Raw genomic sequence first — 27,249 nt, forward strand, 5'->3', positions numbered from 1 at the left:
AAAAAGAAAGTAAAATAAAAAGTTAATGTCATGAAGGTTCTCAGACAGTGTAATGTGGTAGGAGGAATATGGAGAGTGGAGTCAAAGACCTGGATTCCCAGCTCTGCTGCTTGCCACCTGTGTCACCCTGGACGAGCTGAGCCTCAGGGCCTCATCTGTGAAATGGGCATAATATACATGCATTGATCATGCAAAGATTATCTCTGGAAGGACATCTGGAGAAGGGAAACTAAAGGCCAGGGGTCAGTATAACTTACTGTTCAGTTTAACCAGTTAACTCTTTATTATATAGATGGTATCTGTTAAATTTAAATTATATAATTCAATGGAATAGAAATGACAATAGTAATAATAGTATCTAGCTATGTAAATAGTAATAACAATACCTACATCATAGGAATGTTGGGAGAGTAAAACACACAAGGCCAGTGAAAAGCACTGTATAGAATCAAGTGCTCCATAAGGGCTATTTTACATAAGGACGCAGGAGGAAAGAACATGAAAGGCCCTCAGAGAATCCTCAATTTATCAAGGGCACTGAGGCCCAGTCCAAGTAAATATTTGTTAAATCTCCAATCAATGTCCTCAGATTATTACAAAATAGTTCCTAGAAATGATCGGTTTTGCCTATGAGGTAATCTATTGGAAGGGAGATGAGTAACCCATAGAATCTTAGGAGGTTAAAGGTAGAAGAAGTTACTAACACAGTTCAGTATAACTCCCCATTTGAGACATGAGGAAACTGAGATCCAGCCCAGACCTGGTTGCTCAGCTGATTAAGGCTGTGGGTCCCATCCCTGATCAGAGCACATAAAAGAATCAACCAGAGAATGCATAAATAAGTGGAACAACAAATCCATGTTTCTTTCTCTCAAATCAATAAATTAAAAAAAAAGAAGAAGAAACAACTGAGGTCCAGAGAGACGTGACTTGCTCAGTGTCACACAGCTAGTGAGTAGCAGTGCAAAGGAGCCTTCTAGTGCCCCAGTCTTTCCAGCTACCACACTAGAGATGCAAATGCAATTGTCTTAACAAGCACAAGAGGGACGAACAAAAGGATTACAAAATTAGTGGTTCTCCTTCTTTGTTCTTGATTCCTATAATTATCTTCCCGCCATCTCCCTGTCCACCCTGTCCCTTACCATAAATTCAACACTTTGAATCTCCTAAAGAAGCTTCGGAGGGTCTCCCTCTTTCTGGTATGCCTGTGTTATATAACAGAGTTGAGCCGGCACTGTCCTACTTAATCACCTACCTTCAAACCTGGACATCTGGGTGTCTTCTCCGTTCTGGAAACTTGTCAAAATGCAGGCTCTCAAAGAGTGGGTCTGAAGCTAGACAGCAGGGACTACCCCATTCTCCTGCCCCCAGCTCTCTTATGGAATCCCAGTTGAAGACAGGGTCGGGAGTGAAGGGCATCTCAGGGAAGAATATCCAATCCCTGCTAATACCCCTTCTAAGAAGCTTATCAGGGCCTTGTACAAGTTCTGGGTCTTGGTGCCTTTGCCAGAGACTAAGAGGGTGCACCTTCCATCAGGGACCCAGATGGGCTTGCATGGGTCTCTGCAGTGGAGGGGGGAGTTGGGGGAACTTCTCAAACTTGCTTCTAACTTCTGGGAATGCGAGGTGGTCTGGGGTTTCTAAGCTTATGGGAAGGAAAGATTCAGAATTCGCTCTGTAAGAACCAAGAGAAAGTGCCTGGGGCTTAAGAGATCAAAAGACCTCAGTTAGCAACATGCTCCATTTGCTACCGTGTGATTCTAAATGTAATCTAAATGTAAATGTGGAGGTAATAATAGCCACTTACCTATTTGTAGGGTAGATGTGAGAATCAAAATTTTAAATGAGGGAATATCAGCTCAATTTTGCTGTGAACCTGAAACTGCTCTAAGAAATAGTCTATTTTTTTAAAGATATGTTTTTATTGATTTTAGAGAGAGGAAGGGAGAGGAAAGAGAGAGAGAGAGAGAGAGAGAGAGAGAGTGAGAGAAACATCAATGTGAGAAAATGGATCTACTGCTTCCTGTACACACCGCAATCAGGGATGGAACCCACAACCTGGGTATGTGCCCTGACTGGGAATGGAACTGGCAACCTGTCGGTGCATGGGACAACACTCAACCTTCTGAGCCACACCAGCCAGGGCAGAAATAGTTTATTTTTTTAAAACAAGGGAATGTGGGGAAGATACTTTATAAAACTTTAAAGCATTTCACACATGCAAAATATTTTATTAGGCCTAAGGGCAAGCCTTCGGGAAGAGGGCACTGACAGATCTCCCTAGAGCAGACTGGAACATCCCAAGATGCCCCAGGAGCTGTGTTTCCAACTCAGGGCTGGGGGTGAATGAAGTGGCAGTGAAGTGAGGCAATTGGGGGGTCTCATGATCCCACCCATGGACCTGGCAGCCTTTTCAATCATTCAGCTAACTCTGCCTGATACTTATTGGATGCTCCTTTCTCCCCACCCTATTTTCCCCGAGGTATATGCATAGCCACTTTGATTACTTTCAGTGGAAAGAACAGGTAATCCCTGAGAGCCTCCCCACTACCCTACTTCCCCCCAAGTGGCCTACAACAGTGGGAAAGTTCCCAGCTTCCTCTCCAGAGCACACAGAGGTGCCACCCACTGTGGAAGAGCTGGCTTCATCTCTGGGTGTCCTGAAGTCACTCTGAATGTCGGAAGCCTGGGTAGAGGGGCTGACCTCTGCTAGTTACATCCTTGCCTTCAGACTCCTGCAGGCAGACCCAGATCTAGTTATTTCCCTTCTCCCACAAACTATCTAACACCCTCTCAGTCTGGTCCAGAAAGATGGAAAAAGGAACCCAATTCACAAGGTGGAATAATTTAGTACTAAAAAGAAATGAGCTATCAAGCCATGAGCAGACGTGGAGGAAACTTAAATGCATACTACTAAGCAAAAAAAGGCAATCTCAAAAGGTTACACACTGTATGATTCCAACTATATGATGTTCTGAAAAAGACAAAACTATGGAGACAATAAAAAGATCTGTGGCTGTTAGAAGTCAGGGGAGAGGGAGGGATAAAAAGGCAGAGTATAAAGGATTTTTAGAGCAGTGAAACTACTCTGGTATAATACTATAATGGTGGATACATGTCATCATACATTTGTCAAATCTAAAGAATGTGTAACACCAAGTGTGACCCCTAAGGTAAACCAGGGGCTTTGGGTTATAATGTGTCAATGTAGGTTCATGGATTTATAACAAGTATCTCTCTCTGGTGTGAGATGTTGATAATGCAGAAGGCTGTGTGTGTGTGTGTGTGTGTGTGTAGTATATGGAACTCTCTGTACTTTCCACTCCATTTTGCTATGAACCTAAAAATGCTCTAAAAATAAAGTTTATTGATTAAAAAATAATCCCTTATCTTTTAGAGCTACATACTGAAATATTTATGGACCAAATGATATCCAGTCTAGAATCTGCATCAAAATAATATGTTGGGGAAAGTGGGTAGAGGTATAAATGAAATAAGATTGAGAATTGAGTTGACAGTAGAAGCTGAGTGAAGGGTACATGAGGATTTATTATGCTATTTCCCCTATTTGTGTCTGTGTTTGAAATTTTCCAGTGACAAATATTTTAAGAAGAGAGAGGGGTCACAACTATTTCTTTAGACATCCCCTTTGGTGAAAATAGTGGAATGTGGTTTGGGGCTGGGAGAAAGGGGATAGCCTGGAACTTAAAGTACGATTTGGGAATGGGCAAGGTCTAGGCTAGGGGAGACAGGAAGAAGACACGGGGCAAAGGATAGTATAGGAAAGTGAAAGGGAAAGAACAGAAAAGGGAGATGGGCTTACTGCTTCCCCCCCACCCTCTTTCTTCCCCTTTTCTTCACTTACTCATTCCTTACCCTTCACCTCTGTGGATGAAAAATCATCTTGGACTTAACAATGAAGATTCCAGGCACCAAATTATGAAATTCCGATTCAGTCAGCATGGCCTGGGAGTCCACATTTTCCACATGGGCCTTCGCAGGATTGCAGGTATGCACCTCCCCTGAGCCCAGTGCTGGCCCTGTGAGCGGGCTGGTATTTCTGTCGCTGACCTCTGCTCTGCTGGGCTGAAGACCAAACCACTGTGCTTTCCAAGTTTCTGGGACAGTGCCCACTGTTTCAAAGCAGAGAAAAAGAAAGGGGATGATAGATTATGTAAAGAGGTTGTTTCTTGATTTCCTTTAATGTGTGCGCGAAAATATGCAAATGATAAGGGTCTCTTGAGTAGGGGAAAACAAATGCATTAGCCAGCGATGGCTTGAAAGACATCTCCTTCAAGACCTTCCAGCCTGGCCAGTGTGGCTCAGGGGCTGAGCATGGACCTAGGAACCAGGAGGTCACATTGGATTCCCATTCGGGGCACTCGCCTGGGTGGCGGGCGATCGCCAACAGGGGGCGTGCAGGAAGCAGCCGATGGATGATTCTCATTATGGATGTTTCTCTCTCTCTGAAATCAATAAAATACATATTTTAAGCATTAAAAAATAATAAATAAGGCCTTCTAACTCTTTCTGCTGATGTTCTCTGACTTTATATTCACTGAACAACCTTCTGATTTCAATGGGATTCTACTAAGAATTTTAAAACAAAAACAAAAGCACTCACTGGTTGCCCTGAGTGACTGCAGTCCTCTTGGTAGTTCTACCTTTTGTTGTCGGATTTAATACCTCACCCTTGACTTCCCTGGACTCCCGAAGACCTGAATGCTGGAGAACTCGGTCACCAAGATCTCACCACCCATCAGCGAACTGGTAAACCTCAGCTTTAGGGCTGAGGTAACAAATCAGTCCACGGAACCGAGCGGAAACTACCAGGACAGCGACCTGATGGCTGAGGCACCATCACATGAGGGGCAGCGAGACAACTCCCTTCCCTTAGGGAAATAATTGGAAATTCTGGACTCTCCCTCTGCTCCCCTGAACGAGGGATGGGGGTAACGAGAGCCACGTGCTGGGGAGACCAGGAGGAAAAGTCTCGCCATGTAAGTCGGCTCAGGTCAGCTAAGCAACACACACAGCGTGCTTAGTCTGAGCACTGCCCGGCAGTAACTGTAGTTTAAAAAGAGTATGAAGAGGACGCTGTCGCCTGGTTCAGAGAACATGAGGGAGGGTCTGTAGGGGGCGGAGAAGAGGGGCAACTATCAGAGAGGGTTGGGTTGGTGGCACCGACGGGGCCGGGTGAGCAGGAGACAAAAGTGCGAAGGGGTCACAGAGCTTCGGGAACCAGGGCCAAGTGGGCAAGAGGCCAGAAGTAAATGGGGGAAGAGCCCGAGAATGCACGGGGAGGACGGGGAGGGGGGCGCACAGCTCAGCCGCGGCGACACTGGAGTGTTTTGAGGCGCGGGGTCGTCACGCACGCAGCAGCGAGGACAGACGACCGCACCGAGGAGAACGCGCCCCCAGCGTCCTCTGAGCCGGCGCCGCACCGCCCCCGAAGCCCCGCCCCCCGTCCCGCGCGCAGTCCGTTCCGGGTTCCCTTGGTCGCGCGGCCCTATAGTTCCGGCCGCGGCGCGCGGGCGGAAACTTTAAGCGGCCGGACTGCGCCAGCGTTGGGCGCCGGGTGAGTGGGGGAGGCCGGGGCTGCGGGGGTGTCTTCGTTGCTGGTCGGACCTGTAGGAGCAGGGTTCAAGGGTGGGGAGCCATGCGGGGCCAGCGCCCGTCTTTCCCGCTGTTCCGGCTGTCGTTCCGCGCGGTCTCTGCGGCGCCGGTTCCGGGGCCCTGCCCCCGGCCTCCCCCTCTCTGGGGCTCGGGGTCGCCTACTCCGCGCAAACACCAGGATTTCGGACCTCGGCTCAGGCCTCGGTGCCCCCAGACCCCCTAAGAGACTTCCAGATCTCTCCTCCCTCTCTCTCTCTCTCTCTCTCTCTCTCTCTCTCGCTTTGAGAGCTAAACTGCTGAGAATCAATTCTTCATAAATAAGTTGGTTGTCACCGTAAGGGAAGAATTATAAATGTGTGATGAAGGCCTGGCATCGAAGCCAAATTGGCGGCAAGGGTCTGTTATCAGGAGTAGACTGTTCTTGTCCTGCGCGCTGTGTGGACACACTGCTTTGGGGCAGGTGTGGGGTGCGTGGGAGACCTGCAGGTGAGAGTCGCCCACCTGAGACACCCATCAGGCCCTCCCAGAATTGCCGAACGGTGGTGGGCAGGTTTTCTCTGACCAGGCCTACACTGCTTGAGTGACCCATCCTTCAAAACACTCAGTTCTTTTACTTCCATGCTGCAACCTGACTTGCTAAATGGGCCTCCCCCGGCTGTGCCATTGTTAAGGAGGCGTGTTTGCTGGCGGACACGCATGCATCGGCCAGGAGAAGGGCATCGCCGGAGGTGTGTGCAGAGAAGGCAAGGCTGCCCGTGACGGCCACCCGCTCCCGCGTAGAGCAGAATCCATGGGCCGGCAGTGCTTTCTTACACCTGATCCAACTCTGCCCTGCCTCCCGGTCTCCTAAGAGGCCAGGGTAGTGCTCCCTGTGACCCCCAACTTCCAGTCACAGGAAGGCCTCTGTGCATGAGGGGGACCACCATCGCTGTGCATAGACTGCAAGTGGGCAGAGACGTAGGAGCCGCTGGTGTCTCTGCTTGAATGAGGAGGAGGAAATGTGTTTCTGGCCTCGGAATCCATCAGGTGCTTGGCCAAAGAATTAATGTTACAGATGGCAATTAGGGGCAGTTCATTAGTCATGCAACATTCGCCAAGTGCTTACTGTGTGCCACTGACTGTGGTAGACGCTGAGGAGACATCGGTGGGCAAAGTCTGAGTCGGTCCCCACCCTTACCGGGTGTATTCTCCGATGTAATGTGGTTGAACCAACATTGTGCAGGGCCTCACTTGAACCACACAGCTGAGACCCAGAAAGGACATTTAAAGAGACTGAGTAGATGGAATAGTACCAATTTGACACACCTAAGCTGATGCGTTTGACACTAGAAGAAACCTCGAGCTCAGAATTGGTCACTTCGACTTTGGGCACAGTTTTAACAAACTTGGTTATCTGGCTCTCTCTCCAGCGTTGTGGCCAAGAAGCAGCAAATTAGAGGGAGGGTGATGACGGAGGATTCCTGAGAAAAAGTGGAATGCAAGCTGATTCTAAAGAGGAGGCACCAAAACAGCACAACAGCCTGGATTTCTTGGACACAAGGCAGTGTTTCCAAGTATGTTCTATACCAGTGGTTCCCAACGGGCACGTGCCCCACGGGGGGGGGGGGCAGTTTGACTTTTAAGGGGGGCAATTCGAGAATAAGTTATTAACCGTGAATTTTTTGCGTTTCTTACGGTTCTAGGGGCCTCATATACAGTATATATATATATTGCCTGCATTTATGTATACTGAAGTAAATGCATATTTATGCATTTCAGTTCTCTGTGCCGTGCAGGCATGCCAGCAGCCTGAGGACCCCTATTTATGCATTTCAGGGGTCCTCAGGCAGATGATTTTGAGGCACAGGGTCAAATATTTATGCATTTGAACCCCAGATGAGTCGATATCGATTTAGTCATGTTTAATTCAAAAGGGAATGAACTTTTAAAAATCACTTCTACCAAGCATTTTATCTGAAAAATGTGAAACTTGGGGGAGATGAAATGACACATATTTATGCATTTCAGTTCTCTGTTATATGTTTTGAAAGTTTATTTGCTATTTTTTCATATCACTTCATATTATTATTATTTTTCAACAGTTTCTTAGTGATTTCTTCCTCAGTACTTAAACTGCTCTTTCGTTCCTTTATTTTTCTTTTTCATGGATGCCATGTTCTTTGGAAGCTTGTTTAGACCAAGTTAATGGGCTTTTAGGCTTCCTCCACGTGAATAGGAGTTCACTTTTTGAATAAGAATTATATGTCACAGGGCGTGCATCAGGATTTTAGAGATACTTAGGTGGGGCATGGCCAAGAAAAAGGTTGGGAACCACTATACTATTCTGTCGGACCTTAACAGTAATTACATAAAGAAGGGTTAAATGGGAAACACAGGGTTAGCAAATTACATTGGATTCTTTGCTATAGTACTCGGCTTCTGTAATAAGGCCTGAACTCATTTTTCTTGGAAGACCCTTCCAGAACAGTGTTCCACATCACACACTTGGGGGAATGCTATTATAAGTAAAACATCAGGGTAGCAAATTGGTTGGGCAATTGTTGGTGTTTAGAGTGGTGATGTCAAGTCATCGTAAGACGTGAATTATACGTTTAGCACACAGTGTTTAAGAGGAATACACAATTTAATTTTTTCTATCAAAATGGTTAAATATTTTAGAATTCTAAAGTCTAGAAATGTACTTTATATCTCTAGTTTAGTCTTTATTGATATTGGATACATGAGGCATTATTGTATTTGAAATGTATCTCAGGCCATTCATTATGTGCTAAAGAGGTTTTTCCTACCTGACTCAGTCCCTGGCCCTCATTTATAACATTGTTTCCATGAACCAATATATTCTGAGTCCCTGCCTCCCCACCCCTTGCAGCCTATTTGCACATGGACTTTTAAAATATCACACATTTGCAGTTGGAAATTGTACCAAAACAAGCAGTCTGGCCACTGTTAGGTGTTTTGAAGTAAGTTCCAAAAAAGAAATTAGTGAACATTAAATATCTAACCTGTTTATGTCCATTCAGAGTCTTACCTAATTGTATATATACATACGATCCTGTGACCTGCTTTTCTCACTAACACTTTATATAGATACTAGAGGCCCGGTGCACAAAAATTTGTGCACTCAGGACGGGGGGGGGGGGGGGGGGGGGAGGAGGGGGGGTCCCCCAGCCCGGCCTGTGCCCTCTCGCAGTCTGGGACCCCTCGGGAGATAACGACCTGCTGGCTTAGGCCTGCTCCCGGGTGGCAGAGGGCAGGCCCAATCCCTAGGTGCAGCCCCTGGTCGGGCTCAGAGCAGGGCCGATTGGGGAGTTGGGGCGCCGCCCCGTCATGCACAGAGCAGGGTGGATCGGGAGGTTGTGATGCCACCCTCAGTCACGCTCAGGGTGGGGCCGATTGGGGGGTTGGGGCACCGCCCCCTGTCACACTCAAGGCAGGGTCGATGGGGAGGTTGCGGCGCCACCAACTGTCACGCACAGAGCAGGGCCGATCAGGGGTTGGGGCGCTGCCCCCGGTTACTCACAGAGCAGGGCCAATCAGGGGGTTGGGGCACTGCCCCCTGTCACACACAGAGCAGGGCCGATCAGGGGGTTGAGGAGCTCCCCCCTGTCACTCACAGAGTAGGGCCAATAGGGGAGCTGGAGCACCGCCCCCTGTCACACACAGAGCAGGGCAGATCAGGGGGTTGGGGTGCTTCACCCTGTCACACTCAGGGCAGGGCCAATGGGGAGGTTATGGCTCTGCCCTGTCACACACAGAGCAAGGCCCGTGGAGGGGGGTTGGGGCGCCACCCTCTATCACTCACAGAGCAGGGCCAATCAGGGGGTTGGGGCGCTGCCACTGTCACACTCAGGGCAGGGCCGATGGAGAGGTTATGGCTCTACCCTGTCACACACAGAGGCAGGGCCTGTGGGCGGGGGGGGGGGGGCGCCGCACCCTGTCACACACAGAGCAGGGCCAATCAGGGGGTTGGGACGCCGCACCCTGTCACACACAGAGCCGCAAGGTGATCAGGGGATTGGGGAGCTCGCCCCTATCAAGCACAGAGCAGGGCTGATCAGGGGGTTGGGGCACCTTCCCCTGTCATGAACAGAGCAGGGCGGATAGGGAGGTTGTGGCCCCGCCCCCTGTCACACACAGAGCCGCAGGGCGATCAGGGGGTTGGGGAGCTCCCCCCTGTCACACACAGAGTAGGGCCGATAGGGGAGTTAGGGCACCGCCCCCTGTCATACACAGAGCAGGGCCGATCAGGGGGTTGGGGCACCGCCACTGTCACACTCAGGGCAGGGCCGATGGGGAGGTTATGGCTCTACCCTGTCACACACAGAGCAGGGCCCGTTGGGGGGGGGCGGTTTGGGGCGCCGCACCCTGTCACACACAGAGCAGGGCCGATGAGGGGGTTGGGGTGCCGCACCCTGTCACGAACAGAGTAGGGCAGATAGGGAGGTTGTGGCCCCGCCTCCTGTCACACACAGAGCCGCAGGGCGATCAAGGGATTTGGGCGCTGCCCCCTGTCATGCTGGTGCTGGGAGCCTCGCTGGTCCGCTGATCCTGGTGTCGGGAGGCATAATACCCTTTTACAATATAGGATAGCAGCCTGGTGCATGGGTGGGGGCCGGCTGGTTTGCCCTGAAGGGTGTCCTGGATTAGGGTGGGGGTCCCCACTGGGGTGCCTGGCCAGTCTGGGTGAGGGGCTGAGGGGTGTTTTCCAGAAGCGAGTGACTGAAGCTTCCAACCGCTCCTTGTTTTCTTTTTTTTTTTTTATTCTGGGCCAGCTTTAGCTCTGAGGCCTCGCTGCTGAAAACATGGATACAAAGTTTCGGTCCACCTGGATTTCAGTCCAGCTGGTTTCTGGAGTTTTATTTATCTTCTTATTTGCAACATAGTACATAGTTGCTTAGAGTTGTAGCTCAGAGGCCGGCAAGTGAGGCGGGGAATGTTGGAGTCTGCAGCAAGCAAGCCTCATGTTCGCTTCCAGCTGCCTGACTGCCGGCCGCCATCTTGGCTGACAGTTAATTTGCATATACTCACTGATTAGCCAATGAAAAGGGTAGCAGTCGTACGCTAATTACCATGTTTCTCTTTTATTAGTGTAGATTTCTGATATCTACATGTGTCATTTATTTATATGATATTTTATTGTGTCATTAGACTATAGTTTGCTTAATAATAGAGTAGCAGCAAGCTGTGTTCCCAAGAGCAGGTCTATGTATCTGTGAACTTTTTTCTTTATTTTTGAGACCAGAAATGTTTTCTTTGTGCTAATTCTCAATCCATAATTTTAAAGAACTTTTTATTTTCTCCATTTCTACATTTTGACTCTTATACACAGTTTCATGAGATAATGCCAGCTGTCATACATACTCTTTAACTTCGTTCTTTTCCTTCCCAGTTAAAGCCTTGTTGCCTGTTTACATTCAACAAATACTACTGAGGCTAATAGTCTTGCTTTTGTCATGTTTAATGATTTCCAGCTTTGTCTGTTTTGGATTATGATTTTTTTTGGCCCTTTCATTTTTATATTTTGCATTCATTTTAATTAAAAAGATGGGGGGTGACACCAAGTAACAAGATAATTAAACATTTGCACTGTACTGTTATATCAGTTAAGATAGTGATGGTGCCCAAAGATTGGCTGATTGTCAAAAAGCGCCACAATGTGACAAATAGAAATGTTCTTTAATAAATTAAGTGTTGGAGAGAGGATGTAGGAGTGTGTGTTATATTAAGTTGTATAAAATTTGGAACTGTGAAAGTCAAGGACTACCTGAATTTAATGTTTGTGTGTTTTTGTTAATAGAAATACTTAAGGCCATTCTTGATTTATAGCCATTTAGTGGGTGATTGCTTGCTTGCTTCCCTCCCACTGAATTTTCTAGATTTGCCCTCACCTCACTTAAATGGAGTTTGCCTCCACTCATTTCTGGAAAGTTTGGTTAAAATTAGGGGCGGGGGTGGGGGGGGGAAGACTTTGTACTCTCCATGACATATAACCTAACCATATTTATTTTCTACAGCATTTTTCTATTTATAGCTGTCTGTCTGCATTCTGATTGGGAACATTGGGCTCATTTTCATCATGCCAACAGTGGTGGTAATGGATGTATCCCTTTCCATGACCCGACCTGTGTCTGTTGAGGGGTCTGAAGAATATCAGCGCAAGCACCTAGCAGCCCACGGTTTGACAATGCTGTTTGAGCACATGGCCACGAATTACAAGCTTGAGTTTACAGCCCTGGTGGTTTTTTCATCACTCTGGGAGCTGATGGTTCCCTTCACAAGAGATTATAACACCCTACAGGTATAAAAAGGAATGAGTTATTGTATGTACAAGGTCCAAGTTGATAGGGAGCAAAAAGTGTTATCATATTGTACTGAATATTTAGAACTTGGAATTATTGAATGGGTAAGTCTATGGGTATAATATCTAAGTATAGCTATAAGACAAGGATTCACAACCGGTAGGTTTTATGTCTTTGGTAGGGTTATGAGTTAGAGCTGTGAGTTGTTTTCTTCTCTTAGTTTCCTGGAATTCTCTCAGGATGTAGTGGCCCATTCCCTAACGTTCATTAATATTCCCAACAGAGCCTAGCACAGTGCCTTAACCATAGTGATCAGCCAATAAGTGTTTGTGAAATTAAATTGAATAGTTTAATAATTGCTAGGCAGTTTAGAAATCCAGGATCAGTGTAGTTTGATTTTTAAAGTGTAAGTAATAAAATTTTGTTACATCATTATTTTTTATCTAACTTTTTCTAAGTGACTCAAAAGCGTGTTTTTTTTTAATTGCACTGGATTTCTTATAAGTGAGTAAACTAAGGATTTTGGATCTCCAGCAGTTCTAAAAGTTAGAGAACTCTTAAAGTAGGTGGTGCAGAGTAATTGTTAAGACCTGGAATCCTGGAGTCAGACCGACTGGGTTCAGATCTAGACTCTGACACTTCTAGGCATGAGACCTGGGAAAGTTACCTAATTATTCTGTACCTTAGTTTCCTCATTTTAAAAAATAGGTTAAGCCCTGGCCAGTGTAGGTCAGTTTGTTGGGAGTCATCCCATGCAATAGGAAGTTGCCAGTTAGATTCCTGGTCAAGGGCACATGCCCAGGTTATGGACTTAATCCCCGGTGGGGAGCATGCAGGAGGCAGCCTATCACATATGTTGCTCTCTCACATTGATGTTTCTCTCTCCGTCTCCCTCACTCTCAAAATAAATAAATTATTCTTTTTTTAAAAAAATGGGTAGGGTGTTGTGATGAGTAAATGCATGTAAAGTGCCTAGAATGGTATTTAGGATATAGTTAGTTCTCAGTAAACGTTGGCATTTTTGTGATGTATTTAAAAGTGCTTAATTATTTCTTTCAAGGTCCACTTAGAAAGATGAACTTGGTGAGCTGTTCACTCTCACCTGATGAAGAGGACAGAGTGAAGGGAGCCTCTTTTTATTATCCTTTATCGCTGAGGAAGTCTGTTTGACTGTTTTTAAGAACCTGTGCTTTGGGACTCTCAGAAACAATGTCCCCTATGTAACATGCATGCTTTTATGTTGTTTTCTGGTAACAAATTAAAATGAGCAATTTTATCTTTTATTCAATTAGGAAGCACTAAGTAATATGGATGATTATGATAAAACCTGCTTGGAGTCTGCATTAGTTGGTGTTTGCAACATTGTTCAGCAAGAATGGGGTGGTGCAATTCCTTGCCAGGTAATTACCAATTCTTTTTCATTGCTCTAAGTTAAAAACATTAACCACTGAGGTGCTTTCATTTTCTTTAAGCTCATTTTCTTACAGCATGCAATGTAATTTCTACAAACTATGTTATATGCTTGTGGTATCTTTTTAAAAGAAGGCACTAAATCAACGCTAATATGCTCAGAAAGCAGCACAATTGTGCCTTAAAGAAAGCATCCTCCTAGTAAATTGACTTCTTGAAAACTAGTAGTATTTGTGTAAAATACAAAGGGCCCACAGTGGAATTTTAGAACACTCTCTAGAAGGGGTGATTTTAATTTTTTGAGTGATAGAATTTTAAACATCAGTACAATGTAGTCTATCTTCATTATCTCAATGTAGCATTTACTCAGCCAACTTTTAACCATCTTAACTATCTGTTATCTAAAAAGTGAGGAGTATGAATGTCAGGAAATCAGTTGCCCTTTACTTAGAGTCTATAGTAGGTCCATATTAGCATCAAATCAGAGCAGAATAGTAGCTGAAAAAGAGAATTGGAAGTTTGCTATACATAGGTGCTTTAAGAAGTGGTAGCATATTTTAAGAAAGGTGCTAAGAGGAAAATTATAATACTGTAGTCTACAACAGAAGTCAGCAAACTTTTCCTGTGTTAGGCTTTGCAGGTGTCCGTGGCAACTCCTCAACTTCGCTGTCATAGCATGAAAGCAGCCATAGGTAATAAGTAAATAAACGGGCATGCTGTGTTCCAGTAAAACTGTATTTACAAAAACAGGCAGTGGGCCATAGTGTATGATTTGTATTTTAGGGTCAAACACAGGCTTCCTCATTAGTGTCAGTGGCATCACTGGTATTTATGCCTGTGGGTAAGGGAAAGGTAGGGATTGACCTACTCTTCCTAAATGAAGGACAAAGAAATACGGGAAATGATGGAACTGGTCTTTATCTTGATTGCAGAAGTGGTTACATCACTAAAAGCATTTTTCAGAACTGTATACTAAAAAGGGTGAATTTTATTGCGTGTAAATTATATATCAATATACCCAACTTTTAAAAATTGTTTGTTTGTTTTTTGCTGTAAAACTACCCTGTTTTATAGAGTATGAACTAATGGGTTAATGAAGACCCTGAGCTACTACTAAAAGGTTAAATCAAATACTTTAGTGGACCCTTGCTATAAAAAGCTAGTTAATGCCTTTTAATTAATTTATTTTCAGAAATAAAAATGTTTGGCACCTTACTTCATAAACATTATTTATTTGGTAAATCCATGCAAACAGAATATCTAATTTCCTAACAATATACTAAATAAATGAAGTTTTATTGTCAGTATCTTCTGAACTAGAAGCTAGCAAGTAGCACAATTTCATTTGCTATTTCTTCAGTAGTTTTATTTTTTTAATTAAATATATTGGGGTGACATTGGTTAATAAAATTATATAGGTTTCAAGTGTACAATTCTATGATACCTCATCTGTATATTGTGTGCCCTACCACACAAAGTCAAGTCTCCTCCGTATGATAGTCTTCAGTAGTTTTAGAGAAGAAATTCAGAGAATTTGTGCACCAGAAAGACTTCTGCCTTTTATTGTTTTTTCTTCCTTTGCAAAAAGGAAGAATCTGAATTAGAGATGTATTGTACCCTGAGGACAAGGGCTGGGCCTGAATCCACTTTAACTTATTTGATGAGTTTTGGGGTGAACAATTCAAAACACTGGACTAGAGGTGGAAGTTATTAGTGATTATTTTTATAATCAATTACTGTCAAATATTTATTTTAATGTGGAATTTTTTTAACCAACCTTTGAGATAGTTGGACTGTGTCTTTATTATTTGAGTAAAATCTGTCTCATTTTGACATTCCATGAAATATTTCATCATACAGTATTGAAGAAACTAGTGGCAGAAGTAAATCATTAAATAGCAATTATTGGTACCTAGAAGAGGAAATTACTTTGTAGTCAATTGACTATCTTCCCAAAAGATGACATTGCTCCAGGGGACCTCTATGAAGTAAGCATTCTTGGGTTTTAGAAGTAGGTGCCAATCTTGTTACTTCACATGGTGCAACCACCTAATACTTCCTTACTGGCCTGTATTATCAAATTACTAGGAGAGCTCAGATAATTCTTCTCTGAAATGCTTGGAAAAGGCTGCCCCCCACAGGATTGCTTTGAAGCAATGAAGAAAAGAAAAATGATTTGTAATTATAGTCTCTCATTAGGATATTTTGAAGGGTTTTTCAAATTACAGGTTAAGAATGTATTTTAAAGGTCTTATACACATGTGGTTAAATGGTTTTTAATAGCCTGGCCAGTGTGGTTCAGTGGTTGAGTGTTGACCTATGAATCAGGTGGTCATGTTTCAATTCCCGGTCAGGGCACATGCCCAGGTTACGGGCTTCATCCCCCGTAGGGGTCCTGCAGGAGGCAGCCAATCAATAATTCTTTCTCATCATTGATGTTTCTATCTCTCTCTCCCTCTTTCTCTTCCTTCCTCTCTGAAATCAATAAAAATATGTTTAAGTGGTTTTAATAAATATATTTTTAATGCAGTTGTTATTCTACTTGACCAAGGGTAGAGTTTGTCATCTTTAAAAATAAAGTGTCAAGGTTCAGACTTCTGTGCTGCTAATCTCTAGGGAAACATAAAATAAGCCCTCATGCCATTTTTTCACATCAGTGCCTTAGGTGCCACCTCCTTATCTAAGAGATAGGATTCTAATTTTAGTACAATTGACTAAGCGCTAGTTATGAATGTTCTTGTCCTTTTTAAAGTTTTCATAGGTAGGTGCTTTTTTAAAGGTTTAATTAGATAAAATACAGTATATTGCATAGATCTTAAGTACACAGTTCACTAAGTGTTGACACATGCATATACCTATGTAACCACTGCTCCAGTCAAAAACATAGAACACTTCCATTTCCCCCCAAAGTTTTCTTATGCCTCTTTCTAGTCAGTATCCCCCCATGCCCACAACCCCTGTTTGGTTTTTCTTAGCTTTGTTTTACCTGTTCTAGAACTTATATAAATAGAATTATACAATGTATCTGTCATCTTTCACTTGACAGAATATTTTTGAGATTTATTCACATAGTTGCTTATATCTTTGCAGAGGTGGACTTTTCAGTATATATGCAATTAGAGAGAAATGAAATTGCTAAATGAGGTTGCTTTAAATGAGCATGTTATTTTATATATAAACCTTCTCTCACTTTTTGCAAACAGGTTGTTCTGGTGACAGATGGCTGTCTTGGCATTGGTAGAGGGTCACTGCGGCATTCCCTAGCTACTCACAATCAACGAAGTGAGAGCAACAGGTTCCCACTACCTTTTCCCTTCCCATCTAAGTTATACATCATGTGTATGGCAAATTTGGAGGAGGTAATGCTTTTTACTAAGTTCTTTCCAGTTTGATTAGATATATTTTAGGACTTGGTTTATTTTTTAGTATGTATATCCCCTTAGTATTATATTGCAGATACTATAACATTGAACTCCATTGGTTTCAGCTGAGGCTGATCAGTTATCTTTGAAAAGACCCTAGAGCTCAAATGCTCTTTGAAAGTGAAAAGCACTGCTCCATTTTAGGAAATACTGTATAGCTGGAGTTGTTAACCATCCTACTGCCCATTAAGACTCTTCAGATGCTGAAATGTTCTTTTAAATGTTGGGTATTTCCATCGTTTAGGAATTCTTAAGTCCATTCGCCAGAAATATTGATAGCAGTGTGCTTTGATTTTTTTGATAAAGTAACATTACTCTGATGTATGTTTTATTAAACTCTATTTCCTGGTTATACTATTTTCATCAGGAAGGCTATTTTCATCTCAGTTTTTTTATCTATAAAATGTAGATGATAATGGTACTTACCAAAGATGTTAGAAATACTTTGGAGGAAAGATACTATGTCAATACCAACCGTGGTCATCTCTGAGAATCTTTTTAAAACTACATCTAAATTAAATAGCTCTACTGGTATCATTTTATATGACATTTCCTCTTTGGTAACTTTGAATCAAAATTACCTGCTCACATCGTTAAATTGTTACCAGACAAGTCTGGCCTCGGGCCTACTGGTAAAGTGCAGGTTCTTGACTTTGAGTAGGAAAGATTTCACAATGCGAGTCCAGGTGTTTTTGAGAGTATGTTTATTCAAGCTGGAGACATGGTAGGAAAAGCAATAGGAGAAGAAAATTCAGAGAAAAGTGGTCCTTGGAGACAGGTTCAGGGGGTTAGCCTGGGTCTAGTTGCCGCTGCCCAGTGCTCTCCTGGTTGCAAGTCTCATGGGGTCCCTTAGAGTTTAGGAGAAAAACAGCAAAGATACAAGGCCACAGCATGCTCTTGTGAGAGCACACTCTTCTTCCTTTGCGTTGAGGCTTTTATTCTCTCTGGCCTGCAGGAATCCTAGGGAAGATCTCAGGGGAAGGTCTTAACAGAATATTCATTAGCTTTTCAGGTGTGTCCTTCAATAAGTTGATTCATCAAAATGAGCATAAAGAAGTCAGGGGTTATTTTCTGGTTAGTTTCATTTTTAAAAAATGTCATCAAGAACGTCATTGAAGAGGGACCTGACCAAGGCCATTCTGTCCCAGGACAGTGTGAATTATGTAAACCATTTGCTCCTTAGTGTCCTTGGTTAGGAAAGATAAAACCTTATGATTCATTAGCTAGCTGTAAGTTGCTCAGATTGTTTGGCCTTGCTTAATTATATTGTCTCAGTTTTCCATATTCTACTTGCCAAGGAATTTCTCTAGCACCTTACTCTTCTGCCTCAAAATCATCTCCATTATATTTATTGCCTATGTTATTGTGATGGGTATGACCTTATGTGCTGTTAATAATCTGGCATGTTGTGCTCCTTAAACAACTCAACTGCTTTTGCTTTGTAGCTTCAGAGCACTGACTCCTTGGATTGCCTTGAACGTCTCATAGATTTAAACAATGGTGAAGGGCAGATTTTTACTATTGATGGCCCCCTATGCTTGAAAAATGTTCAGTCTATGTTTGGGTGAGTATGTACTTAGAGCTTTTTTTTGCCTTCTTACAATCCATTATAATTTGATATCCAGCAATAATATGTATTTTACTCTTTCTAATTGTGTCATTTCATTTCCCCCAAGTTTCACATTTTTCAGATAAAATGCTTGGTAGAAGTGATTTTTAAAAGTTCATTCTCTTTTGAATTAAACATGACTAAATCGATATTGACTTCCTTACAATGACTCAGCAATTTCAAAGATTAACTTGCTTTAGGACTTTTCAGAGTTGAAATTGCTTCACCAAAAATGTCAGATTTTGTTCTGTTTCAAAATGGTCAGATCGTTTTGGAGTCAACTCAAAGGGAAAACAACTTAGCATCTTGAAAAAATTACTTGAAAAATATTATATGTATCATCTTACTCTTCCTATAATAATTAATCATCATATTCTAGAAAACTGATAGATCTGGCATACACGCCTTTCCATGCTGTTCTCAAGTGTGGCCACCTAACTGCAGATGTGCAAGTCTTCCCCAGGCCAGAACCTTTTGTTGTAGATGAGGAAATCGATCCTATCCCTAAAGTCATTAACACAGGTAACTTTTTTTAAAACTTCCTTCTTAGTTCTTCTATTATCCTAACTTTTTCCTAACTTTTGTCTTTTACTCCTCTCTATCCAAGATAGTTAAAAAGAAATGTAAATTCTGATACGAGGATGCTGTCATCATCAGTTACACACTTTGGATGGGAGGATGCATTGCCTAAGGGGTAGCAGATTAGTAGTCCTTTGTGGTGATGGTGAGGTCATGAATTAATCTCCAATCCTAGATAATAACCCCAAATTCTAGAGTTGGAAATCATGGCCAGATTCATGAGCATTGAAATCCTTGAGGTAATTCTTAATAGATACTAACGTTACTTAGCATCATAATTGAGGTCAGATATGAAGGGCTGGCTTCTAGACTTGGCTGAGTGACTCTTCCTGCGTGGCCCTGGACACTTCCTCTAGTTCTTACTGGCTAAGTGCGTGGAATCTGTAGGTGATGGTCTCTAAAATCTCAGCTCTGTACCTCTCTAGCCCTGCTGCTTATATTATGTCTGAAAGAAAGTAAAGTGGCACTGCTTTTACCTGGTTCATGTTGCCAGTGCTGGGCTTAGCTAAGATTGGCAAAGCGAAGAGTCAAAAGTAACAAGGAACAGTAGAGAGGAGAGTTGTCTCCTGTTGGAGGGTGAACTCCTTGAGCTGTGGGTACACACTAAACCATCCCTGTGTCAGTCACCATTGCACCCTCAGTGCCTAGCATAGTGTCAGATGCTTAGTAGATGTTGACTAGGTAACCAATCAACAGATATCTAAAATTAAGTGCACAGTAAATGTTCATTTCATTCTTGGCTGTACAGGTGTTTTTTTGTTAATCCTCACCCAAGGATATTTTCCCATTGATCTTTTAGAGAGAGAGTGGAAGAGAGAGGGAAAGACAGAAACATAGATGTGAGAGAAATACAACAATTGGTTGTTTCCTGCACACAGGGCCTGCACACCCTGACCAAGGCCTGAGCCGGGGAGGAACCTGCAACCAAGATATGTGCTCTTGATCGGAATCAAACCTGGGACCCGTTGGTCCATAGGCCAACACTCTATCCACTGAGCCAGACCAGCCAGGGCTTGGCTGTACAGTTTTAAGGAGTTTTAGAGTGAAGGACTAAGCATAGGCTTTTTATTTTTTGTGCATTTAGCTCCTGACTATCTAGAAGTAGGGCCTCCATCTCTCATTGTGACTAGACAACCGTGTATTAAGCTATGTCAAACCTTCAATTAGATTCCTTCCCATCTGTTTTGGATAAGTAACTTTGAATAGGTCTTTCTTTCCTATATAAATAAACTTTTAGTCCATGATCTTGGTAATAGCTTATACTTAAACCCTTTTCTACTCAAATGAAAAATATGTTGCTGCTTTTGCTGATTCATTTGTCATTCAACTAAAGAAGGTAATGAAGGCAAATCTCCAGAAAAACAGTTTCCTGAGTCTTACAAGTACAGTGTATACTCCACAAGCCTGATTTTTTTTGTTTTGAAAATATGAGTGTGTATATATGCCTACAAGGCTGAAAAGCAATTCAGTAAAATATATATGTGTGTGTGTGTGTGTGTGTGTATATGCACACATACATATACTGTATGTGTGTACACACATACAAATATATATATTTGTTAATTCTCATTGATTCTTTTAGAGAGAGTGGACGGGAGGGAGGAAAGAGGAGAGAGAGAGAAACATCAATGTGAGAGAGATACATTGATTAGTTGTCTCCTGCATATACCCCGACTGGGGCCAGACATGAACCTGCAACTCAGGTATGTGCCCTTGGCTGGGAATGGAACCCAAAACCCTGGTCCCCAGACTGACTGACCATTGAGCAACACCGGACAGGGCCAATAAAATATTAATAGAGGTTTCCTTTGATGATAAATAATGAGTAATGTTAGTTTCCTTCTTTAGAATTTTTAGTGTTTTCCAGGCTTTTATACTATTTATATGATCAGGCGGGAAAAACCTAAAAACTTTTAAAAAGTATTTTGGGTTACAACTTTTATTTTTTACTTACTTTATGTTTCCAACAAATACTTTTGGTCTTTAATAGGCCTCTCTAAAACAAAGAAACCATTGTCATATTTAGACTGCTAGCTTGATTTTGCAGGGAATGTATTTCTTTCTCAGAATAGCTTTACCCTCCAAGGTTGCTTGGTTGGAGTTGTGGAAGTGTTTGACTATGAGGCCTGGTGGGCTTGAAAAATCCCTGATGATATAGAGGGATTTGGCCTTTACCTTTTGCTTTGGCTGAGGATCTACCCTCATAAAAATAAAGTTTAGCTGATTTGTCATATAACTTAAATTCATTAAATAAGGATAATTATTCTTATTTTCTGAGCTACTTAAATGAAAATGTGTTAGTTATCTAGGAAGACTTCTAATAACCTTCCTACCCATCATATTTGAATTCCATATCTAAATTAAACATTGTATTTATGAAATCTAGTACATAGAAAATAATGTACTTTCCTATAGAACTAATTAATTCTATGTTGATTTATCCTTTTCAGATTTGGAAATAGTGGGGTTTATTGATATAGCTGATATTTCCAGTCCTCCAGTTCTGTCCAGACATCTGGTCCTACCTATAGCACTTAACAAAGGTGAGTTCTCTTCCTGTTTAATGATACATATGAAGTATCTTATTGTCTAAAGTTATTCTTAAGTGTCAGATAACAGAATAGCCCATTTTGCAGAGTTTTAGGGAAAGGAATAGTGATTGGTTTGGATTGAATTTTTTAAAAATGGAATATTGCTCTTCTACTAGAAAACTAATTCTGCAGCCTTACACTGTGGAAAGCATATTGACACATATTTATTGTGTATTGCTTTATTAATTTACAGTGGAGGTCCTCTTTAGAGATGACAATGCTTTGTCCCTAATCCAAGGCTCTGCCTTTCCTGGTAGAAGCATGGCAAGGAAGCCAAAGTGATTCTTAGAGGGTGCCTGATAAATATGGAGTGAAATACAGCTCCATAAGGGGAGAAACTACACCTGTTCTCTACCAGTGATACTCAGTAAATACTGTGCAATAAAATTGGGAGGCTTCATTACTACAGAATAAAGCTCTCCAGGAACTATAAAGTCATGTCCCCCAAATTAAACATCTCTATGGAGAATGTTAGTCTCTAGCACTTGAAACTTCTCTTTTTTCTGTTCAGGCTGACCATCCACTTTATGTTCACCAGCTCTCTCCAAGAAGCATATGTAGTCAGTCAGGTTTCTACTTACTGAGTTATGATCACATTCAGTGGATGGCGGTTGTCTCAGTTGTAAAATTGGCTATTCCATAACCCTCAATCACACATGCACAGACGGAATCTTGAAATGTGCCCAAAGATGGCTTATAGTGATTATTGTTCATAATTTACTTTATTGTTCTTGATATTAATATTGATATCCAAGTTTTCCTTACTTCTAAGGCCTAGAGATTGCGGGAGAGGAGGCAGGGATTCTGCATGCCCATATAGATATTGCCAAGAAAGTGGGCAAAATGAAGAGTTTATGTAGGGGAACAATGGAAAGAAAAGTGTGGGAAGGCAGAATGGGGCCATGTCTTAAGGGCTTTTGAATGTCAAGATAAACTGGGCAAATTCTTCCCATTGAATTAAAAAGTCTTTGCATAAGATTGAGTGGGCAGATAGTTCCAAAGAGAAGTTAATTGTAGGAAGATCCATTTGTCAGCAGAGTGCATGGGAGAACCTGGTGTTGGAGAGTCAGATCAAAAAGTTTATGGAGTAACACTCTTCATCTTGGGTGGGGGGAGGCTCGCATCCATGTGCTCCTGAAGGCTGTCAGTTGAGAATACTCTTGCTATCTCTGAATATGTGGTTTTGTTTAGAAGGTACTTGAAACGCCCAGAGAGCACCTAGCTGAGTGTCCTAGTAGAAGCTGTGGAAAGCTAATTTTTGCGTGTATCAGCTTCACTAAAATGTAATTCATATACCAGACATTTCACCCATTTGAAGTATACAAATCAGTACATTTTAGTATAGTTATAGAATTGTGCAACCACAGTTCATTTTAGAATCAGAATTTTAAAACCCCTAAGCCCTTCATCTTCCTCAGGTAACCACTGATGTCCTTTCTGCCTCTATAGAGTTGCCTCTTCTGGATGTTTCATATAAATGGAATTCATAAACATGTGGAATATAGGAATACCAGGATATGAGTTTTCCTTTTATAAATCCATTTACTTTCCTTCCAAGGCTAGAAACAGCCAACAGTATAATTGCAGTTTGGATTTTTGTAGCAAATCTCAGTCTGACCTGTTTTCTCTTCTTTTCACAGAAGGTGATGAGGTGGGTACTGGCATAACTGATGATAATGAAGATGAAAATTCAGCCAATCAGATTGCAGGCAAAATACCCAACTTCTGTGTCCTGCTCCATGGCAGCCTAAAAGTGGAAGGAATGGTAGCAATAGTTCAACTTGGGTAAGAAATGTTGTTTTCCTTTGGTTGAGTGAAAGGGAGAATCAATTAACAAAGTGAAGTTTTCCCAAACTTTTCTGAAAGAAATAGAAAAGTCTTTGTCTCCTTTTTCCTCTCCCTGCCATACCCATCCCACCTACCATCACCTTCTAAATTGCTCTTTAAATTATCCCCTAGAGCAGGGATGGGGAACCTTTCTTCTGCCAAGGGCCATTTGGATATTTATAACATCATTCGGGGGCCATACAAAATTATCAACTTAAAAATTAGCCTGCTGTATTTGGTCAAACATTTAATTAACTCACTCCTCATGCCTTGGCAGGGCCAGACCAAATGATTTTGAGGGCCTTACACAGCCCTCGGGCCAGACATTTCCCACCCCAACCCTAGATTAAGTAAAAAAGCCTTTTAATTATATTGCTTTTAGATTATAGAAGTTTTCTTCTATTTTATCGAGGAACCTAGATTCAGTTATAGCAATGCTACCAACTTGCTATTAGGATATTATGCAGTGTTCACAGACTCCTCAGCTACAAAATGAGGAGGTAGAATTAAATGAAAAAAGATGCTGATAAAATTGATTGAACTTTTACCATATGCCAAGAACTCCTGTAGGCTCCTTACATATGTTAATATATTTAATCTCTCACATACGCTACATAAGAGGGAGGCATTGATATTATTCCCATTCTGTAGATGAAAAACTGAGGCTTAAGAGGTCAAGGAACTTGCTCAAGGTCCCATGGCTAGTAAATGGAAGAGCCAGGATCCTTACCTATGGATTTTTACTCCAGAGTCCATGCTTGTAACCACTCTGCTGTATTCCTTCCCTAAGAGGAAAGCCCTTCTAGCTTCTACATTCACTGCAGTCTCAAATTTGCAAAGCTACCTGCTTCCCTTGCTATAATACCTGTTGTTAGAAAAGAAGAGGTGACTGAGCTTTTTCTGGCCATTGCCTGGGATAGACTGATATGAGATCAGAGGAAGCATGGCTCCATTTCTGCTTGAGTTAAAATTAGTACAAAAAGAAGAATGTAGCTCTTTTTAGGTATTGATTTGCGGTATTTCTTGGTACCCAAACTTACTTGCACTGGCTCTGAAAATGAGAATCACCTGGTGCCCTTTGCGAATTGGGAGCAGAGCTGGGTGATGGCTTTGTGCCTTTTGTTACAAGGTCTTCTCTGTGTTGGTGCTGCTGTGAATGACTCATGGAGGCAGCTGAAAAGACCAATACTCCTCACCACCCCTGCAGCTGCCTCCTGCCCTTGTGATTTTTTTTCTCTTTTAAGACTGCTTTTGCCCTAGCCGGTTTGGCTCAGTGGATAGAGTGTCGACCTGGAGACTGAAGAGTCCCAGGTTCGATTCCAGTCAAGGGCTCCTACCTCAGTTCAAGCTCCTCCCTGGCTGGGGCCCTGGTCGGGGCACGTGCAGGAGGCAACCAATTGATATATTTCTCTCACATTGATATTTCTCGGTCTTTCCCTCTCTTCCACTCTCTCTAAAAATCAATGGAAAAATATCCTTGGGTGAGGCTTAAAATAAATAAACAAATAAATAATTGCTTTTGATTCCATATCTACATAATTGAATAAAAATACATGTCCCAGAGGAATGGTGATATTAGGGGGCAGCAGTATGCATTTTCAGGTTTAGGATTTGGCTTTAGTAAAAGTCATAGACCTGATTTCAAAGCTGAAGCTTATGCCACTCAAGAGAAAAACACAGGTTAGACTTATTTAACTTGACAGTCACAGGCTTGATATTCTGATTTTCCATCTTCTCTCCATCTAGTCCTGAATGGCATGGAATGCTCTACTCCCAAGCTGACAGCAAGAAGAAATCAAACCTCATGATGTCCCTCTTTGAGCCTGGCCCAGAACCTCTCCCATGGCTAGGGAAAATGGGACAGTTGGGTCCTATTTCAGGTATAACACAGATCAGATTTTATTGATCTTGACTTTGTTTTCCTCTCTGCTGTTCTGAATGGCTCTGACTGTGTAGTCAGAGAGCTGCATGATCTCCTTATGGGTGTGCTGTGGTCTCTGATGCTGGATATGTAAATGGAGAACCCCAGAGAGTTTGATGTTTGAACTTTTTAACTTTATAACTCGGGAAACCATCATTTAGGTTGCTTTAATTACATATAAGCGCTCTAACTGCTTAGAGTAAAAAAGCTACTCTCCATAAACTTATTTTTCTTTAATGTAAAATTTCCTTAGGGTAATTTTCAACCCAGATAATCCCCAGTCATTCCAAGATAATGTCATCCCCTTCCTTCTTGGAACTGTTTTCCTTGGCTTTTCTAACATTGCATTTTCCTGGTATTTAACCTTTTTCTTCAGCAACTTTTCTTTTTCTGGCATCTTTTCTTCTTCTTGTCGTGCTGTTCTTTGCCTTTTTCTCTTGCATTAATATACTCTCCTGGTTATTAAATCAGCCATTATAGCTTCAGAGTCCCCCAAATCTACTAGTATAACTCTAATCCTGCTTGATCTTTCCCTGGAATTTGCATATTGTATTTCCACTTTCCCTTGGATTTCTCCACCTGGATATTCTGCCACAGTCCTAAGCTCAGTATGTTTGTTATAGAAACCGTTGTCTAACCCTTCCCTCTTAAACTGTTCCTTCTTCTGATTTTCCTACTCCTTCTGATGGAGGCCTTTTACCTTTGTACTCCGAGGTACTCAGGTTCCAACTGTGGAGTCATCCTTAAGTCATTTGAGCCCATGTCACTTTCAGGAACATCTACCAAGCAACCTATTTTGTGCCAGGTCTAGGGGATAAAAGAGTTAGCAAGAGTTACTCAAAGTCTAGTGGAAAGGTGAATAATAAACACAGGCAGACACAAGGTCAGAGATGGCCTGCAGGAGAGGAGGATCACCTCTGCCTACAGGACTCAGGAAAATCTCCTCACAGGACCCTGGCCAACTTTTTTGGGGAAAAAGAAAAGACAGAGGAATTTGGTGAGCCAGTGAAGGAAGAAAGGGCATCCTGGACAAATGGAATCCTTATAGAAAAGAAAGGAGCACAAACTGTTGGGGAGGGGTTGGAAGGCCAGAGGGTAGGTTAGAGGTTGGCAGTGGCTGGAGCAGGGCAGGCCTCATCTGAAATGTGAAGAGCTGAAACTTTATTCTGCTGATATTGGAAAGCCACCAAAGGGGAGTAATACATCAGATCCTTCTATCGGTAATGAGAACAGTGGAGGTACCAGTTAGAAAACTTTGTAGTCTAGGTACTAGTGCCCCATGGTATTATGCAATATGACCGAAATCCAAGTGAGTAATAATAAATTTGCATTTAGAAAGATAACTTTGGCCCGAACCGGTTTGGCTCGGTGGATAGAGCGTCGGCCTGCGGACTGAAAGGTCCCAGGTTCGATTCCGGTCAAGGGCATGTACCTGGGTTGCGGGCACATCCCCAGTGGGGGGTGTGCAGGAGGCAGCTGATCGATGTTTCTCTCTCATCGATGTTTCTGACTCTCTATCTCTCTCCCTTCCTCTCTGTAAAAAATCAATAAAATATATTTAAAAAAAAAAAAAAAAAAGAAAGATAACTTTGAAATGTGGATTTGAAAAGGTGAGGACATCCTGTAGTAAGAAGTCGTCAACTATGATAGTCCTGGAGATGTGAAGGTGAGAGCCAGAACAAGGGGTAGTGGCTGGGGACAATGGATGGGATCCAGGCAAGTCATACTAGTATTTACAAAGAAGAATAAAGGAAAGAGAAGAATTAAGAATGATCCCAGGTTTCTGACCTGGGCTGCAGGGTGAAAGGTGGTACTATTAATTAAAACAGAAAACAGCCCTGACCGGTTTGGCTTAGTGGATAGAGAGTCGGCCTGTGGACTGAAGGGTCCCAGGTTCTATTCTGGTCAAGAGCATGTACCTTGGTTGCAGGCACATACCCAGTAGGGAGTGTGCAGGAGGCAGCTGATCGATGTT

General features: G+C 42.5%; 2 protein-coding genes across 5 annotated transcripts in view; one reads left to right on the forward strand and one right to left on the reverse strand.

Annotated features, from left to right (window-relative positions):
- The window catches only part of SLC24A1 (solute carrier family 24 member 1), a 35,605-nt gene extending 31,617 nt beyond the window's left edge, over window positions 1-3,988 (reverse strand). For 2 of the 3 annotated variants that reach the window (XM_070420662.1, XM_070420646.1), the window contains exon 1: window positions 3,866-3,988. The gene's annotated coding sequence lies outside the window, so the exon portion shown is untranslated. The remainder of the gene's footprint in view (window positions 1-3,865) is intronic. The other variant, XM_070420652.1, reaches the window with a different exon arrangement.
- A 1,506-nt stretch (window positions 3,989-5,494) lies between these two features.
- INTS14 (integrator complex subunit 14) overlaps window positions 5,495-27,249 on the forward strand; it is a 34,060-nt gene continuing 12,305 nt past the window's right edge. Inside the window, exons 1-10 of one of the 2 annotated variants that reach the window (XM_070420675.1) lie at window positions 5,495-5,578; window positions 7,026-7,169; window positions 11,631-11,914; window positions 13,208-13,315; window positions 16,529-16,684; window positions 18,193-18,311; window positions 18,736-18,878; window positions 21,386-21,478; window positions 23,167-23,311; window positions 25,100-25,233. In XM_070420675.1, coding sequence (XP_070276776.1) covers window positions 11,693-11,914; window positions 13,208-13,315; window positions 16,529-16,684; window positions 18,193-18,311; window positions 18,736-18,878; window positions 21,386-21,478; window positions 23,167-23,311; window positions 25,100-25,233 — 1,120 coding nt within the window. In that variant the 5' untranslated portion in view covers window positions 5,495-5,578; window positions 7,026-7,169; window positions 11,631-11,692. Of the gene's footprint in view, window positions 5,579-6,420; window positions 6,643-7,025; window positions 7,170-11,630; window positions 11,915-13,207; window positions 13,316-16,528; window positions 16,685-18,192; window positions 18,312-18,735; window positions 18,879-21,385; window positions 21,479-23,166; window positions 23,312-25,099; window positions 25,234-27,249 lie in introns of those variants that run through there. The other variant, XM_070420684.1, reaches the window with a different exon arrangement.

The sequence above is a fragment of the Myotis yumanensis genome, unplaced genomic scaffold, assembly GCF_028538775.1.
Source record: "Myotis yumanensis isolate MYYU_CA2020_CCGP unplaced genomic scaffold, mMyoYum1.0.hap1 SCAF_1, whole genome shotgun sequence".
Lineage (NCBI taxonomy): Eukaryota > Metazoa > Chordata > Mammalia > Chiroptera > Vespertilionidae > Myotis > Myotis yumanensis.